Source organism: Panthera pardus, unplaced genomic scaffold (genome assembly GCF_024362965.1).
Source record: "Panthera pardus isolate Hobbes unplaced genomic scaffold, ASM2436296v1 HiC_scaffold_26, whole genome shotgun sequence".
NCBI classification, from domain to species: domain Eukaryota; kingdom Metazoa; phylum Chordata; class Mammalia; order Carnivora; family Felidae; genus Panthera; species Panthera pardus.
This window is the reverse complement of record NW_026526832.1, coordinates 11607698-11622077: the sequence shown is the minus strand read 5'-3', so window position 1 is coordinate 11622077 and position 14380 is coordinate 11607698. Positions and strand designations below refer to the sequence as shown.

General features: G+C 42.5%; 1 protein-coding gene across 5 annotated transcripts in view; it reads left to right on the top strand.

Moving 5' to 3' along the window:
* The window catches only part of CRIM1 (cysteine rich transmembrane BMP regulator 1), a 189150-nt gene that overhangs the window by 118338 nt on the left and 56432 nt on the right, over window positions 1–14380 (top strand). For all 5 annotated transcript variants that reach the window (XM_019447655.2, XM_019447646.2, XM_019447635.2 and 2 more), the window contains one exon: window positions 774–971. In XM_019447655.2, coding sequence (XP_019303200.1) covers window positions 774–971 — 198 coding nt within the window. The remainder of the gene's footprint in view (window positions 1–773; window positions 972–14380) is intronic.

The following is a 14380-nucleotide window of genomic DNA, read 5'->3' as shown; positions in this document are numbered from 1 at the left end:
ATCTGGTTGCTCTCATTATGATAGTAGTTGGGGATTTTGTTGTGTGCAGTGTTTATGTCCTGGTCAGTAACCTCAGAAAACATTTTTTAGTTTTTAACAGTAGCCTTGGCTACTTTTGTTCCCCATCCTCGGCTGCTGCTTGGCCACCCAGCTCACGGGGAGAAAAATAGCCTAAGTTCATAGCCTTTCCTCCAGGGCACAAACAGCCACCCACTGTATGTCTAAACCAGCCTCATCTCAAACAAGGCCACAGCAAATTCCTGCTGTCCTCCTCACTGTTGTCCACGTGGACCTCCAGGCACCCCGAGATAGACTTCAGTCCATCCTAGAAGTCACGGCATCACTCTGAGTTGGACAGGGGCATTATTTCCCCCACTCTACAGGTGATGAAATTGAAGTATGATTAAACATTAAAGCTGACAACTCAGAAGACCTTGTCAGAGCCTAAAATGGACCTATGTTTTGCAGTCACCAACCCCCAGCTCTGCCCACCGAGTTTTGGAACTTTATGTAGTGGTAACACCTGCACGTTGGTTTTTACACCACAGATCCCCTGCCCTGTCTGCAGTGTCAGGATGGGTGGACATGAACTCAGTAGGACAGCTGCTTTTGCATGTCCCCCCTGGAGACCCCTTATGCAGCCCGAGCTTCTGCCGATCACAGCTGGAAAAGAACTGCTGATGACTAGCACCTGGGAAAAATGTCTCCAGGTGCAGGCAGGGATAAGATTTAGAATGCCCTCCATCTCACTCTGAGCTCACATTTTGATTTAGATCCAGTGTATCCTTTTAATAATCCTGCCGGCTGCTACGCCAGCGGTCAGATCCGCGCTCACGGAGACCGGTGGCGGGAAGACGACTGCACGTTCTGCCAGTGCATCAATGGGGAGCCCCACTGCGTGGCGACAGCCTGCGGGCAGAGCTGCATGAACCCCGTCAAAGTGCCCGGCGAGTGTTGCCCTGTGTGCGAAGGTAAGCCTTGTTGATTCTGCTGAGTCCCTGGCGGATGCCTCCAGTTGGGTCAGCTTCTGCCAGTATGTTCTTGTTTGTTTTTTATTTCCTCGGGCGTAATGTCTACTTCATGCTGTTACCAGTTGCAGATGAATTTTTTTTCCCCCTACGGGCCCAAACTAATCATTTGGGGGCAAGTGTTGCAAACTTGCAATGAGAATGGCCTGGTCTCTCTTTTTTTACTGCTGCAAATATGCTTATCTCAATTCTTTACAATATAAGAATATATACATTTCAGTTCAGTTCACTTCAAGCCTAATTAGCCATCCAAAGGTCAACGCAATAAAACAGAATGGGAGATAAGACCCGTGACTCAAGCATAGTGTGTTTGAGTTATGATGCTTCCATGAGCCCAGGAGTCCTGATGGCTAGAAGGAAAGCCTGGAACCATCAAAGGCAACTTGCATTCCTCACTGCCTTCCTTCTGAGCATCCATTCTGCTTCTAGTATCCTGAGGCTTTGACTTTGGTCTTGGCTGCCTGCATTCACTCTTCCTGTTTAATGGAGAGGAGCCCGAGGCATTCTGGGACGGTCTTTCCCCAAACCCTATTCCAGTCCATTTCCCCTGTCCTGGGAAGGTTCTCTGCACCCTTAAGGTAGCTTTAATCCTCTGTCTGTGTCTGTTAGTACAGACAAGAGAGCAAATATTTATACTGACAGATCCAATAGAGAGAATCCATCATTAAGAAGCACATTTGCATAGTAAAATGAACTAAAGTGGATCATGTTGAAGATGGATCCTTCTAGAATTTTTTAAAACAGCTATTAAGGAACTGACAGGTCTTTTCAGAAATTCAGTTAAGTTGACTAAGTCCTGTATCAAGAAGTCTTTTGCTTCTACCCAGATTGTAAGAAACTCAGACTTCAGAGTTTGCCTGACCAGCTTTATTAACCTCTGAGGGCTTAGAATTATAAAGAACTTAAAAATCATACAAACATTTAAGGGGAGGACTCTGGGTCTATTGACATCACCAGTTCCCTCGCCATTATTCTGCTCAGAATGCAGCTGCCACACTCCAAAAGTTTATAGCTTCCAGATGACCAGTTTTGTGGAAATCACCCACCCCTCACACATACACTCCTCCCATCCCCTGAAGGCAGTGTTTCAGCACCGGAAAAAGGAGTGGACGGAAATATGTGTGATGGTATATGGTTTGGCTTTGTGAGAAAAGGCACCTGGCTGAAACAGAGGTGGGAAGATCTTTCCCTGAGAATTTGGGACAGTCTGCTGTTGACTTGAAATCCTTAAGTACATATATGTACATTGTAACATTGAGAGAAATTTAAAGCCTAAATATATTAACAAATACTAATCCTTTAACTTCGTGAGTCCTGAATTATAAATTGAAAATAAGACTAAAAAGCTTCTTAAACAAACAACAACAAAAAAAATAGGGTCTTTCGTCTAAAAGGAAATGAAGGGAAGACAGACCCTTTTGCATTCATTAGCATACCTACCATAGTGACAGAGAAGGGAAACTGTTAGTGACTGGGAATATCTGTGTGTGTGTGAAAAGGACTGATTTATTTGTACAGCATGTAGATGTTTGGAGAGGGAATGAATGTTAGAGTTTGGTCTCACATCTCTGTGGAGGTGTGATCTAACCTTCCACTGTTTGAGAAAAGAGTGATAGTTTTGGTCAGCTGTTAATTCCAAAAAATTTACTAAGAACTTCTGATTGTCCAAATGCGGCACTGGACACAAAGATAAATGAGAGACAACTCCTCGTTAAGGTCAAAGAAAATATTTTAGACTGTTTTATACAAAACCAGGAGAAAAGGCATGCCCGTATTTAGGTACTGTGCGGTAAGTACCTGATGTCGTCTAATGCACACGCAACACTGTGCTGAAGGCCACATCATCCTGTTTTAAAGCTGCAGAAATTAAGGTTGAGTGAGATTTCGGTAATTCCCTCCAAGGTCAGTTGCCGTTATATAGCAGTGATGGGATACACAGCAGTCCTGTCAGATTCGGCTACGTTCCATCATTTTTCCCACGCCCCCAGATGTCGTCTGTTTACTCACACCCCTATTGCCACTTTTCTTATTCATCTCTCTTCATCTCTGGCTCTTGGCCCGATGTCAGGGGGAGTGGGGTGACAGAGGAGGAGGTCATTTGTGGTTTGAAATCTACTCCGGGTGTTTCTGGACCTACCCACCTACCCCCCTCCTACCCCACCCTGTCCCACCTGCCCCCCTCCCCTGCCCTGGTTTGAGGAGCTCGGGCAGGGGTGGGGGGCAGGAGAAGGATGCCTTTGACAGTTACAACAGATTTCCTTCCCAAGTCTCATGTCCAGACAGTCTCCTTCCCAGAACTTAGCACCTTGATTTCAAGCTCTAAGCTTTGCTGCCCTCAATTCCTTGGTTTCTCCTTGCAGCACTTTTCTCTCTGCATCCAGCCTTCACCATGTTCCATTTTCTAGTCCTCAGAGAACTTGATTGGTTATGTTGAGTTTCTTGTTTTTAACTTAAGTAGTGAGTTTCATATAAGATTATGCTTGCTGTCCAGTAACTTTCCTTTTAAGGTGTAGTAGGAAGACAGACAGATTCTTTTTGTTATGGGATCAAAAAAGAGCATGCAACTTTAAGACTGAGTACCAGAAGGTTACATATTAATAATAATAAACTTATAAAACAATATAAGGCAAATGAAACTTATTGCTTAGTTTATAGGACCTGAGAAAGTCTCCGGAACTATTTGAAAACAATTTTTTTCAGCAGCATATTTAAACAGAATTTCAAGTGATCTCAGAATAGCGAAAAGATTAGATGAAATAAGAAAAAGGGAAGGTGTTAATGTGTAATAATCAGCCACGATTACTTGGAGAAACCAGGAACACTGGTATTTATGCAGTTTGTACACAGTAAATTCCTCTGTGCACAATTGCATAACAAATGTTGGCCCTCACCCTATTAGCTACAGTCCCAGGGTACTCAGAGCCTGAAATTAGATGAAAGAGCCCACACAGAGATTGTGGTTTGAGATTCTTTCTAAATAGATTACTAGACTACCACATATGGTATTAGGTATTAGGACCTACAGCTGGGACAAACATTGTTGTGACTAGAGATCTGTACGTTCCAAGTGACAATGCCATGCGCTTGGTTACTCCTGGAGGACAGGGGAACTAGGGCCCTTCAAGACTAGGCTGTTACTTGATAGCTAACTCAATTCACAAGTACCTAAGTGCTTTTTAAATTGGCACTTAAGTACTCTCGTGATTGAGTCTTACCAAGTTATTGTCAACACCCAATTCAGGTATACAGATAAGCCATCCCATTGTGTGAGTCTGTAACTGACTGTATTCTCAGGTTTTGCTCTACTGGCTTTTCTCCCCCTTTCCTCTTATTCTTCAATCACATGATTTTAGTTTTCTCGCCCTTGTTAAAGAGCTAGGATAGAAGAGAATGGAATAGCGTACGATGTTTGCAATGCAATTTAAGCGTACAGATGGAAGATGTGTCCTTATCTCCTTAAACACTGAAAACAGAAAAGGTGGCAGAGTGAGGGCTTCCTCGGCATCTGGCACCGTTTGTGTCCTCTCATTTATAGCCCTTAATGACAGTGGCTAACATTTCTTGCACACCGACAAAGACAGCCTGTTTTAAGGGCATCAGCTCCTTTGATTCTCACAACTTCCCTCTGCTAGCCCCATCCTAATCATCACAGAACCCATAGTTAGAGGTCATGTGACTCGCCCAAGGTCATAGAGCTCGAAACTGGCCGGCCAGTGTGTTCCCAGAGCCCTGGCTCTGGACCACTCAGGAGTGCTGCCTCTGAGACAGCACACGGCGCTCCAGGTCCACGAGTAGCCTGAAAGAGGCTACTCCCCAACGAGCCGGGAATTTATCATATTTTGTAAATCCAAAAGACAGCACCTGACACGTAAGTAGGTGCTCAGAAATTGTTAATGAATAAATGATGAGCGAGTGAGGCAGGGAGGGAGCAAGAGCCTGGAGTAGGAAGTCAAGCAAACTCCTCTTACAGACCTCCTCCTGAGCTAAGGAAGGAGGAAGACTGTGGGCAGACCCTGGTAGAGGTTTCTGTAACCAGAGCCTCACATGCTGACCCTGAGCAGATGAAGAAAGAGCAATGTTAGAATGCTTATATTTGAGGGGCACCTGGGGGGCTCCGACTCTTGGCTCCAGCACAGGTGGTGATCTCATGGTTCATGAGATCAAGCCCTGAATCCGGCTCTGCGCTGAGCACAGAGCCCGCTTGGGATTTTGTCTCCCTCTCGCTCTCTGCCCCTCCCCCGCATGCTCTCTACCTGTCTCTCAAAATAAATAAACTTAAAAAAAAAAAAGAATGCCTATGTTTGAAAATACACTTTGAGAGTAGGAAGCAAGAGTGTTAGATGGAGTGTGTTTGGCACACGATGGGCCCAGATGTCTACAGGCGAGCTGGACCCATTAGCTTCAAGTTGACCACGCGTCCTCCTGATGAGCACGGAGCTCTCGACTCCCTCCCAGGGCAGCCACAGGGCTCTTTCATCACTGGTTTGTAAACTGTGGTTTATTCCCTCTTCAGTTTAGCCCCTGTGTCCAGAGTCCCACAAGGCTAATGCTCACTGGCAAGTTGAATGTACTGCTTTTAAGACCTGCCTTGTTATTTCACTACGTTTTTTTTTAACATCGCAATTCAATATTGAAAGTACTTCAACTTTTTCCCAGTAATATCAGATATAAGTGGTGCCTATGCTGATTCTTAATGTCAGAGGGACCCTAAGGACACAGTACCATTTTCTGTTTAAAAAAAAAAAAAAATCTGTTTTATATTTAAAGGTAAGATAGGTGTTGAGGAGGGAAATATTGGCTACAAGGTATATATGACATGCACTTGATGACCCAATAAGAAAAATGCAAGAAATGTGAACAGGTATGAATGAGGCCAGCCTGACTGCCCCACCTGATGCAAGAGATAAGAATTTCATTGTTACTTCGAAGTCTTGATGTGGGGCCCAGTCCGCTGTCTCATCTTGGGCTATGGCTGGACCCCACCCAGGTGGCCTCTGTGACCTGAGTGTCCTTCAGGCCCCATGTACACAGTCTCCTGCTGGGAGGATTTGTTGGCTTTGATGACCTGGGGGATTTCAGAGCCAACACCCAGAGTATCACATCAAAAATCAGGAACAGCATAGGTAATATTTCATAAGGTAATATTCAACATTATGGCTTAGGTTGCCAGTAAATACATTTCATCCTTGTGGTTGGGCAAATGGCTAGTTTCTTTCTACTGTTTCTGTTTCTCTGAAACAAGAGCAAATCTGTTTCCTCTCTCAGGATATCAAAGAGTTATTTCTAGCTTATCAAAGCTAGATAATGGGTACATAAGGGTCTGTCCTGTTACTCTGTCTACTTCAAGACTAACAGAAAAAAATCTTTTCCATAATAAAAACTTAAAATGAGTGCTGTTTGCAGAGTTATTATGTGAAACTGAGCTGAGTTTCAGCCAGGCCTAATAATTCTGCTTACCTGGAGTAAGCCAGCTCTTCTAGTGGAAGAATAAGAGATTCCTTTGCATTGATTCTTCCTAATTCTCTGAACTTGGGATAACATGTGATTGAGCCAAACAGTCAACTATCTTTCTCCCTGGTACCTGGCTTTCTTAGATCTCTTACTTGGGTAATCCTGATCCTACTTGAGACAGTGTTGAAGAGCATTAGGCTTCTCTTGACCTGTGTGGATGGAGTAAGCCACTGCAACGTCAGCTCACCCACCAGAATGCCTGCTGTGTTCCTCTCTAAAGGGCTGGAGGTCAGTGAGCTAGCAGACATAACGGCCTCCTCGTCAATCCTAATTGTATAGGAGCACTATATTCTTTCCCATAAATGCTGATGGTGTCTTTTGAATCAAGCCACCCTTCAAATGAAATTTCTACTGGGCTGCCAGAAAAGTCTGTACCAGGCACGTATCTGGGTGGGAATTCCTTAAAACGAGAAAAAATGTTTCCAGCCCTGCCCATAATACTTCCTCACTGAATAGTATCTCAGATGATTAAGCTACTGCTTCTGTGGCATGGAATCAAACATAGTTTGGCTGACCCAAGAGGCAGCGAAGTCAAAGATGCCACAGGGTCACATGATATTAACATTCTGATACATCAAACAAGGATCAAAACTCAGTTTATGGGTGGTATTGCTTCAGTGCCATATACGATGCTATTATTAGTAGGCCAAGAATAATAAGATACTCATAATATCTCAAAGACCGTTAGGCATGCTCTTCCATCCTTTAACTCTTAAGTGTCCTGGAAACTAGTTCCATAAATGGAAATTAAAACATAGCACAGTCTGGGTTGTTGGGGTTTTTTTTGTGGTTTTTTTTGTGGTTTTTTTTTTTTTATCAACCAAATAAGGTCGTATGTTGGGTAACAGACGCAGGGAACATGACTGTGTGTTGACCTAGGTAGGTATTTAACCTAAAGCATCAGAAATTTTTCCTGGATGAATTTCATAGTGTTGTGATTTTTTTCTCTGGTAATTTAAAATAGCTTTAGGTATTTCAAATAACATTAGAATGTTATTGTTTGGAGCTGATTGTGAAATGCGTGATTAGAAAAACCTCTGCCTCTGATTTTACAGCTTTTTCAGCAGTCGTAGCTATGAAGCGTTTTCCTGTTGAAGCTCCCTGCCAGGGGCTGTTCTTCACGTCTTCTGCTCTCCGCTTCCCATACCTAAAAGGGCATTATTGCTGGGTGTCTCATCCTTTTCCTGCGTAGATAATAATTGAATCTAATAGTTCAGACTTGGGCCTGCTAATTTTCATCTAATCAACAGAGGCAGGAAAACATAGTCTGGAATGCTAACTATGTGAATGAAAAATATTTAGTCATTCTTGAAATGATAGGAATGTTTTTCCAACAAGCTTAAATAAACACAATCTCTACTGAGACTGTGTTAAACTTTTTTTGGATAAGAGACAACTCTTAGGCAACCAAACAGAAGTTAATGAAGGTTATTAAGAAACATGCCCTTCAGAAAAGGCTCATGGACTTTAAAAAGAAAGATCCCATTTTCTTTATGGTACACAGCCATTGACCCTGATGTAGCAGAATTGGTTTTCTTTTAGCTTTTTATCACTTGATAGAATTCACCATGTTAAGTAATAATCACATTGTCTAGCTTTTTGGAGATTTTCTGCTGCACTTAACTGTTTACCTCCTTTCTAGGGAATGGATTGGTCTCAACACGCCTGGTTTGTTTGTTTGTTTTTTAACGTTTATTCATTTTTGAGAGACAGAGACAGAGCGTGAGTGGGGGAGAGGCAAAGGGAGGGGGAACACAGAATCCGAAGCAGGCTCCGGGCTCCGAGTTGTCAACACAGAGCCCGATGTGGGGCTCGAACCTACAAACAGTGAGATCATGACCTGAGCTGAAGTTGGACGCTTAACTGCGCCACCCAGGCGCCCCCTCGACACACCTGTTTTAAAGCACCTGACAGCACTTTTCATGTGAAAGCTTGTTTGTTAAGACCAATACAAGGTCCAAGGATAGAGTAGTGAGCTTCTTTTTCAATGTAGCAAAATGTACACATCCAAGTGAAGTATTTTTCCTTTCAGAATAGTTCTGTGGGAAAACTGTACAGTTCCTGCAGAAATATAGTCGCTCAGAATATTTTTGGTACTCCTCTGTTGAAACTGGCATTGGGGCTTGCAGCACAGGCTTTTGAACGTCTTTAGCTTCACAGACCCCTGACTTCAAAGGTTTATCAGACTCTAGGAAATAGTCAGAGTCATTCACGTCTAAGTCTGGTGAGAAAAAGTGGATGATCTACCTGGGTAAAATCATTCAGAGGAAGCAAAAAGTGACAATAAAATAAAGGCACTTTGTCTTCTATGACATAGTAATTTGCTCTGAAAGCAACTCCGAAGAGGTTTCAAATAGAATTTTAACATGAATAGCATTTCAGCACAAGCATATAGCCTCTGAAAGTGAGGGCTTTTAGCAATAACACTTATTTGTAAGTATAACTCCTGGTGTGTTTATTAAAAAAAAAAAATCAATTCACTTACTACATAGTATTTTTATGACTTCTAGGGGCTAGAAGCATTTATTTAAATGGTCGTATATTACATTTTTCTGAAGTTACAGGTGCTCCATTCAAACATATTTTCAAATAAATTAGACTAAAATAGTTTCCCTATAGAAATAACTCTTTTAAAAGAGGTAGTGATTCCTACACGATTTAATATGCTAACTCTCTAACTCCACTTGTGATTGGGCCATTTTAAACTGTGTCACTGTATGGTCTCAAGTTTATCTTACAAGAACAAAACGATTTCACATTGTTTAATACATGAGGGTTAGCTGTAGAGATCGTGAGTTACCAGGTGAATTAATTGTTCTAGAGGCCCTATTTAGAAGTATTCGCTGTGCTGTGTCTGTCAGATTGTTGAAGATAAAATGTCACTCAAGTGTATAAAATGCTGCAATATTATTGTAAAAAGAAAAAAAAAAAAAAACAACCCTGCAGGAGTGAAAATGTCTACTAAAAAATTAAAGAATGTCCTCTGGCCATTTGTGGATCTTCCAGGAGAGGTGGCTGCTGAGAGGGCAGGGGTCCAGACCACACCCACATGTTCTCATTTCACCCCCCAGGTACTCCCCATATCCGTCAGCGTGCAGACTGGGAAATCTGTTACCAGGGGACCCAGCACTGCCACATTTCGGTCCAGGGGTCCTACCGTCAGTTGGATCTAAATTCCATTGGCGATAAGCCATAGTGAACGTGGAGTACTTTTTTGAAATTTGGCAGAAACGGGGGATGGTGATGCCTTGTCATGTCACACAGTTTGTTTTTTTTAATTTGAGTTGAATTATTAGCAGTTAGACCAAATTTTTACCTACCGTTTCTAGCTGCAGAATGAATACCTATTTACACATAAAATTTACACAATACAATTTTAGCTTCACGCCTGAGAGCCTAGCTGGATTCATCATGTCTTTTTGAAATGGAAGCCAGTTCATGCACGTGCAGACCACTAGAGACCCCAGCACTTAGCTGGTCACCAGTCGAAAACAAGAGTCAGTCCAAAGCTCCAGCTCTTATTTTGCATCACCGCTGTGAAACACAACCAAGAATCCCCACGAAACTTCTCACACCAACAAGTACTTGGTCCCTGGGTATGACTTTTCGCCTTGGCTGCTAGGGCACACTGAGAGCCGAGTCTGTGAGCCACGTGACTCTTCAACCAGGCAGGACCTCGCAGCATGCTCTCTGGGTGCTGACCTCATCCCTGGCTGCAGGAAATTCTTTTCTACGTAAAATTTACCTTGGCCCTCCATTCCTCACTTTAAAAACGTATACATGCTTGATATAACTTGAGGCCACTTTGGATCTGCTTTGGGATCGGCTAGGTGTATTGAATGCGCGTTTAGGTATGCGGTGCCTGCCATTTGCCTGCGCCTCTGTCTTGCACTGTGGCCCTGGAGCCATTGGTTTGGAGCCATCAGTGGGAAGACAAGAGATGGTGTTCTTTTTCATCTCAGTTGGAAAGCTCTTGCCCTGCATGTCAGTTCCCTTTCTAAACCAATTCAGGGAGTCTCTCTTCCATTAAAAATTTTACCGAAAAACATGCTTAGAGATAATAAACAGTTTGGGGCGGCTCTAGGCCTTGCAGATTGAGAAGGATCAGCAAGTTCAGATCTTTTTAAGATCATGACTCTTTCATGCTTTCTGGGAACCAAGTTTTAGAAAGATTCCATGGAGATTTAGGCCAGATTAATTCAGTAGGGCTGCTCTACAGTCCTGTAAGAGAGACAGTGAGCATGTTACTATTTGAGTGAAACGCCCCCAGTGTCATTGTTAAGAAAGTACTGGTTGAACTGTCTCTTACTGTTGACATATGTCTTAGATCACACTGAGATTGATCAAACGAAGATTTGCTCATCAAAGGCAGCTTTTAGAGATGGGTCTTCTGTATCCTCTTGCAACTTAAAAATGGCAAAACCACTGGCAAAACTATGCAGATACTCCATATTGTAGTGTAATGAATTTGCCCTCCTCCCCAAGGATCCAGCAAGGCCCCCGTCATGAGAGAGGAAGAACGGGGTCAGCCAGGCGCACAGAACCATTGTCTCAACTCACACTGGGTAAGCTGATTATGAAGAGATTTCTGTTCTCTTCGAGACACCATGGACACAGTGAAAATGCGGAACAATGATATCAGACTGCTACTCAGCAAACGTGAAAGGCGCCAGTGGCTAGTCACTAACACGCTCCAAAGCTTACCAGACCATATGAAAGGATGTCATGGACCGACCCACATCCCAGATGCTTTTCATGTTATCGCTGGAGATAGAAAATGATGCTTAAGTTACAATGGTCAGGGTTCAGAATGCCAAACCAGTTGTCGCACCATTTATCAGCCAAACATTTAAGGCCTGCAAAAGGGCACATAATGCATTTACTCAGCCATCATCTGAGACCAGTTCTAGCTCCAAGCAGGCAGGATAGTCATTAACAACAGTAATTATAGCAACAAGTAATAACCGTGTATCCCTTAGAGTTTGTTGTCCCCTCTTTGTTATCTTATTTGAGCCTCGCAGTGATATCGTGAGGTCAGAATAATTAATGGATATTCCCATTTTATAGAAGCCCAGAGAGGTTCAGCATCACATGTAAGGTAATAAGAGCATAGGGACTCATGCTAAATCTCCTGACTCCAAGTCCATGTCCTTGGCATTGCTTCTCCTTAGACCCCATCGTGAGAAGGGAGAGGGTGAGGAAAGTAAGATAGTGAATATGAAAGGACTCGACCGTGATGGCTCAGACTCAGAAGCCATTCTTGCTCCTGGCTCTGTTCTCAGTGCTGAGACCCAATGACTATGATTCTGACCTGTTGTGGCCTGGCCTTTGACCCTGTTTCTTTTCCTGAGCCTCTGTCTGGTTCAGGAATTTTGACATTGCTCTATGACCTCCAGGAAAGCCTGTTGCCGCTGCCCAGGGATATGCACCCTCCCCCGACCCCAGAGGGCATGCGAGCCACTCCCCAGCTGTCTCTGTACCTAGGCCTGCCCAGCCTCGTTCCTGTCCGGGCACTGGGCCCTGACCAGTGGCACTGACGTCCCCACGGAGTAAAATAAATAGACTCCTCAGCCCCCTCCAGGTGCCAGGCACTGGGATGACATCATCAGTGCCCTTGTGCGTTCAGCTTTGGACTTGTCTCTTTTCTCCCTCTGACTCTTGCTGAGCCCTTCGTCCCCTGCTAGTTGTGTTGCTGAATTGAGTGCGTGCCCAGCTCTTTTCAGGACTATTTTAGTAGCACTTCATTCATTTGGCACCATCAGTGAATTGAGGTAGTCACAGACGTGAATTCTCCAGCAAAGCGAAATTTGGGGTGTCCGATTTTATGTTAAGAATTTTGAAGGCAGACCTTCAATGCTTTGTATACCTGTGTGCCTTCTCAAGCCAAAGGTACAGGTCATAATTTAACCTATTTTAGGCAATGGAGTATCATCACTGGGTTTCTCAGACTGCTTGGGTTTGGGGATTTTCACTCTGGTTTCACTATTATTAGAGTGTCTGGTTCACAGCAGCATTCTGGTCTAGCTTGCTCCTTGAGAGAAGCTCATTTATTGAGTACCTGTGTAAGGGACCAGCACAGCCATGAGGATCCTAAGGAACTTACTGTCCAGTCCTCCAAAAGGTAGGAAGAAATTAGAGATTCAGCTTGTTAAGGACAATCTTGAGTGGGAGCCCTTCTTCCTCAAAAAATGTGCTCTGACTTTCAGTGCCCAGATGTCTTTTTTTCTTTTTATTCATTCATTTAGCACGACTGTAGGCCAAGTTCTGTGCTTGGTGCTAAGGTTATAAGCCATGAATAAACCGTTGCTCCTAATGCAGGGACCTTTCCTCTTTGGTCCTTGGCCATTTCCCAGAGGGTTGGGTTAAGATACCAAAATTCTGACCGCCTGACACACCCAAGTTCAATATAGCTCTTAAAATGTGTGTATACACACACATATACAAGTGTATTTACAAATGTCACATGTTATTTCTGGTTAAAGATTACCAAGATACGTTCTCTAGGAAAATGAACAATAAAAGTAACATAATAATAAAATATAAGACTAGTATAAAAGATCCAAATTATTCTTGGAATCCAATCATTTTACAAGCTCTCTCTAGTTGAATTCCTGGAAAAAGATAGCTCGCTCTGTTTAAATTTTTTTTTTTTGATTTGTCTTTTGTGGTCTTTTAATAATAACCTCAGAATCATACTACTGTCTTTTCCTATTAAACATGAGATTGATAAAGGAAGAAAAATATCTCCAACAGCTCCTGGCTCTGTTCTCAGTGCTGAGACACTGAGAAAAAGCATACAAAGTTAATAAATAGGTCTAAAGTAAATATATGGTCCCTTCTCTATCTGACCTTAAAATAATATGAATCTTGGGAACATTTTCACACCATTCATTTTAAAATAAAGAAACTGCTTTGTGATAAGTACTTTAGAAATTACAAGGATGTAGGTGTTGTTATGAGAAATATATACAAAAGAAAAAAGGATCACTAAGTATGTAGTGGCTGAAAGAATTTGAAAACTCCAGTTGTAGATTTTTTTCCATGACTTAATGAGATTTTCCTAAATACACATTCATACCCCATGGAAATCCCCACCTTCCAGATGAGGGAATTTTTGTATCCTCAGTCTTTTTCTTCTTCTTGTCTACATTAATAGTTTCCCCTGCAGCTTCATTTGGGAAAATTTCATCTTTACTGTACTTCTCTTCCCAGGCAGTAATTATGTTGACAATTTGGTGATTTATTGGACTGGTATTCTGACTGTGGTCACCTTTGAAAAGCGACTGTGGTTAACAGAATGACATATGAAGACACAGCAAAACAGATAAGCTATCTCCTTTGGTTCTGTCTTGTCCAACTTTATCTCCAGTTTTATGGCCCTGGCCAGGCCAACAGCAACTGGTAGGCTATAGGAGACCTGACATATTTAGCCTTAGAAAGTGAGCGAAGCTTTGGAATTTTCCCACATTCATTAGATATTCACATGGCTTAACCAAGTCCAGCCCCAAATAAGTAAATAATTAAATTAATTTGAAAAAAATCTTAAGGAAGAGAATACCTGAAGTAGGTCTGCAAAGATAACTTAATTGTTCATCTTTGCCTCACAACCGAATAAGCAGGCTTGTGAATTCATAGACAAGAGCCATGTAACATTATGTAAGCCATTATTAAAGTCCAAAAGGAAAGGTAAATAAGAGACAGGAATAAACCTCATTTGTTTTGTTACTTCTACTTGAAAATTTTAGCTTACAAAAGAAATGTTAAAATGAATCTACCTTAAAAAAAAAAAAAACCTACTTTTTCTAGAAATTTGCCCGTATTGACGTTTTTCCAGAAAGACT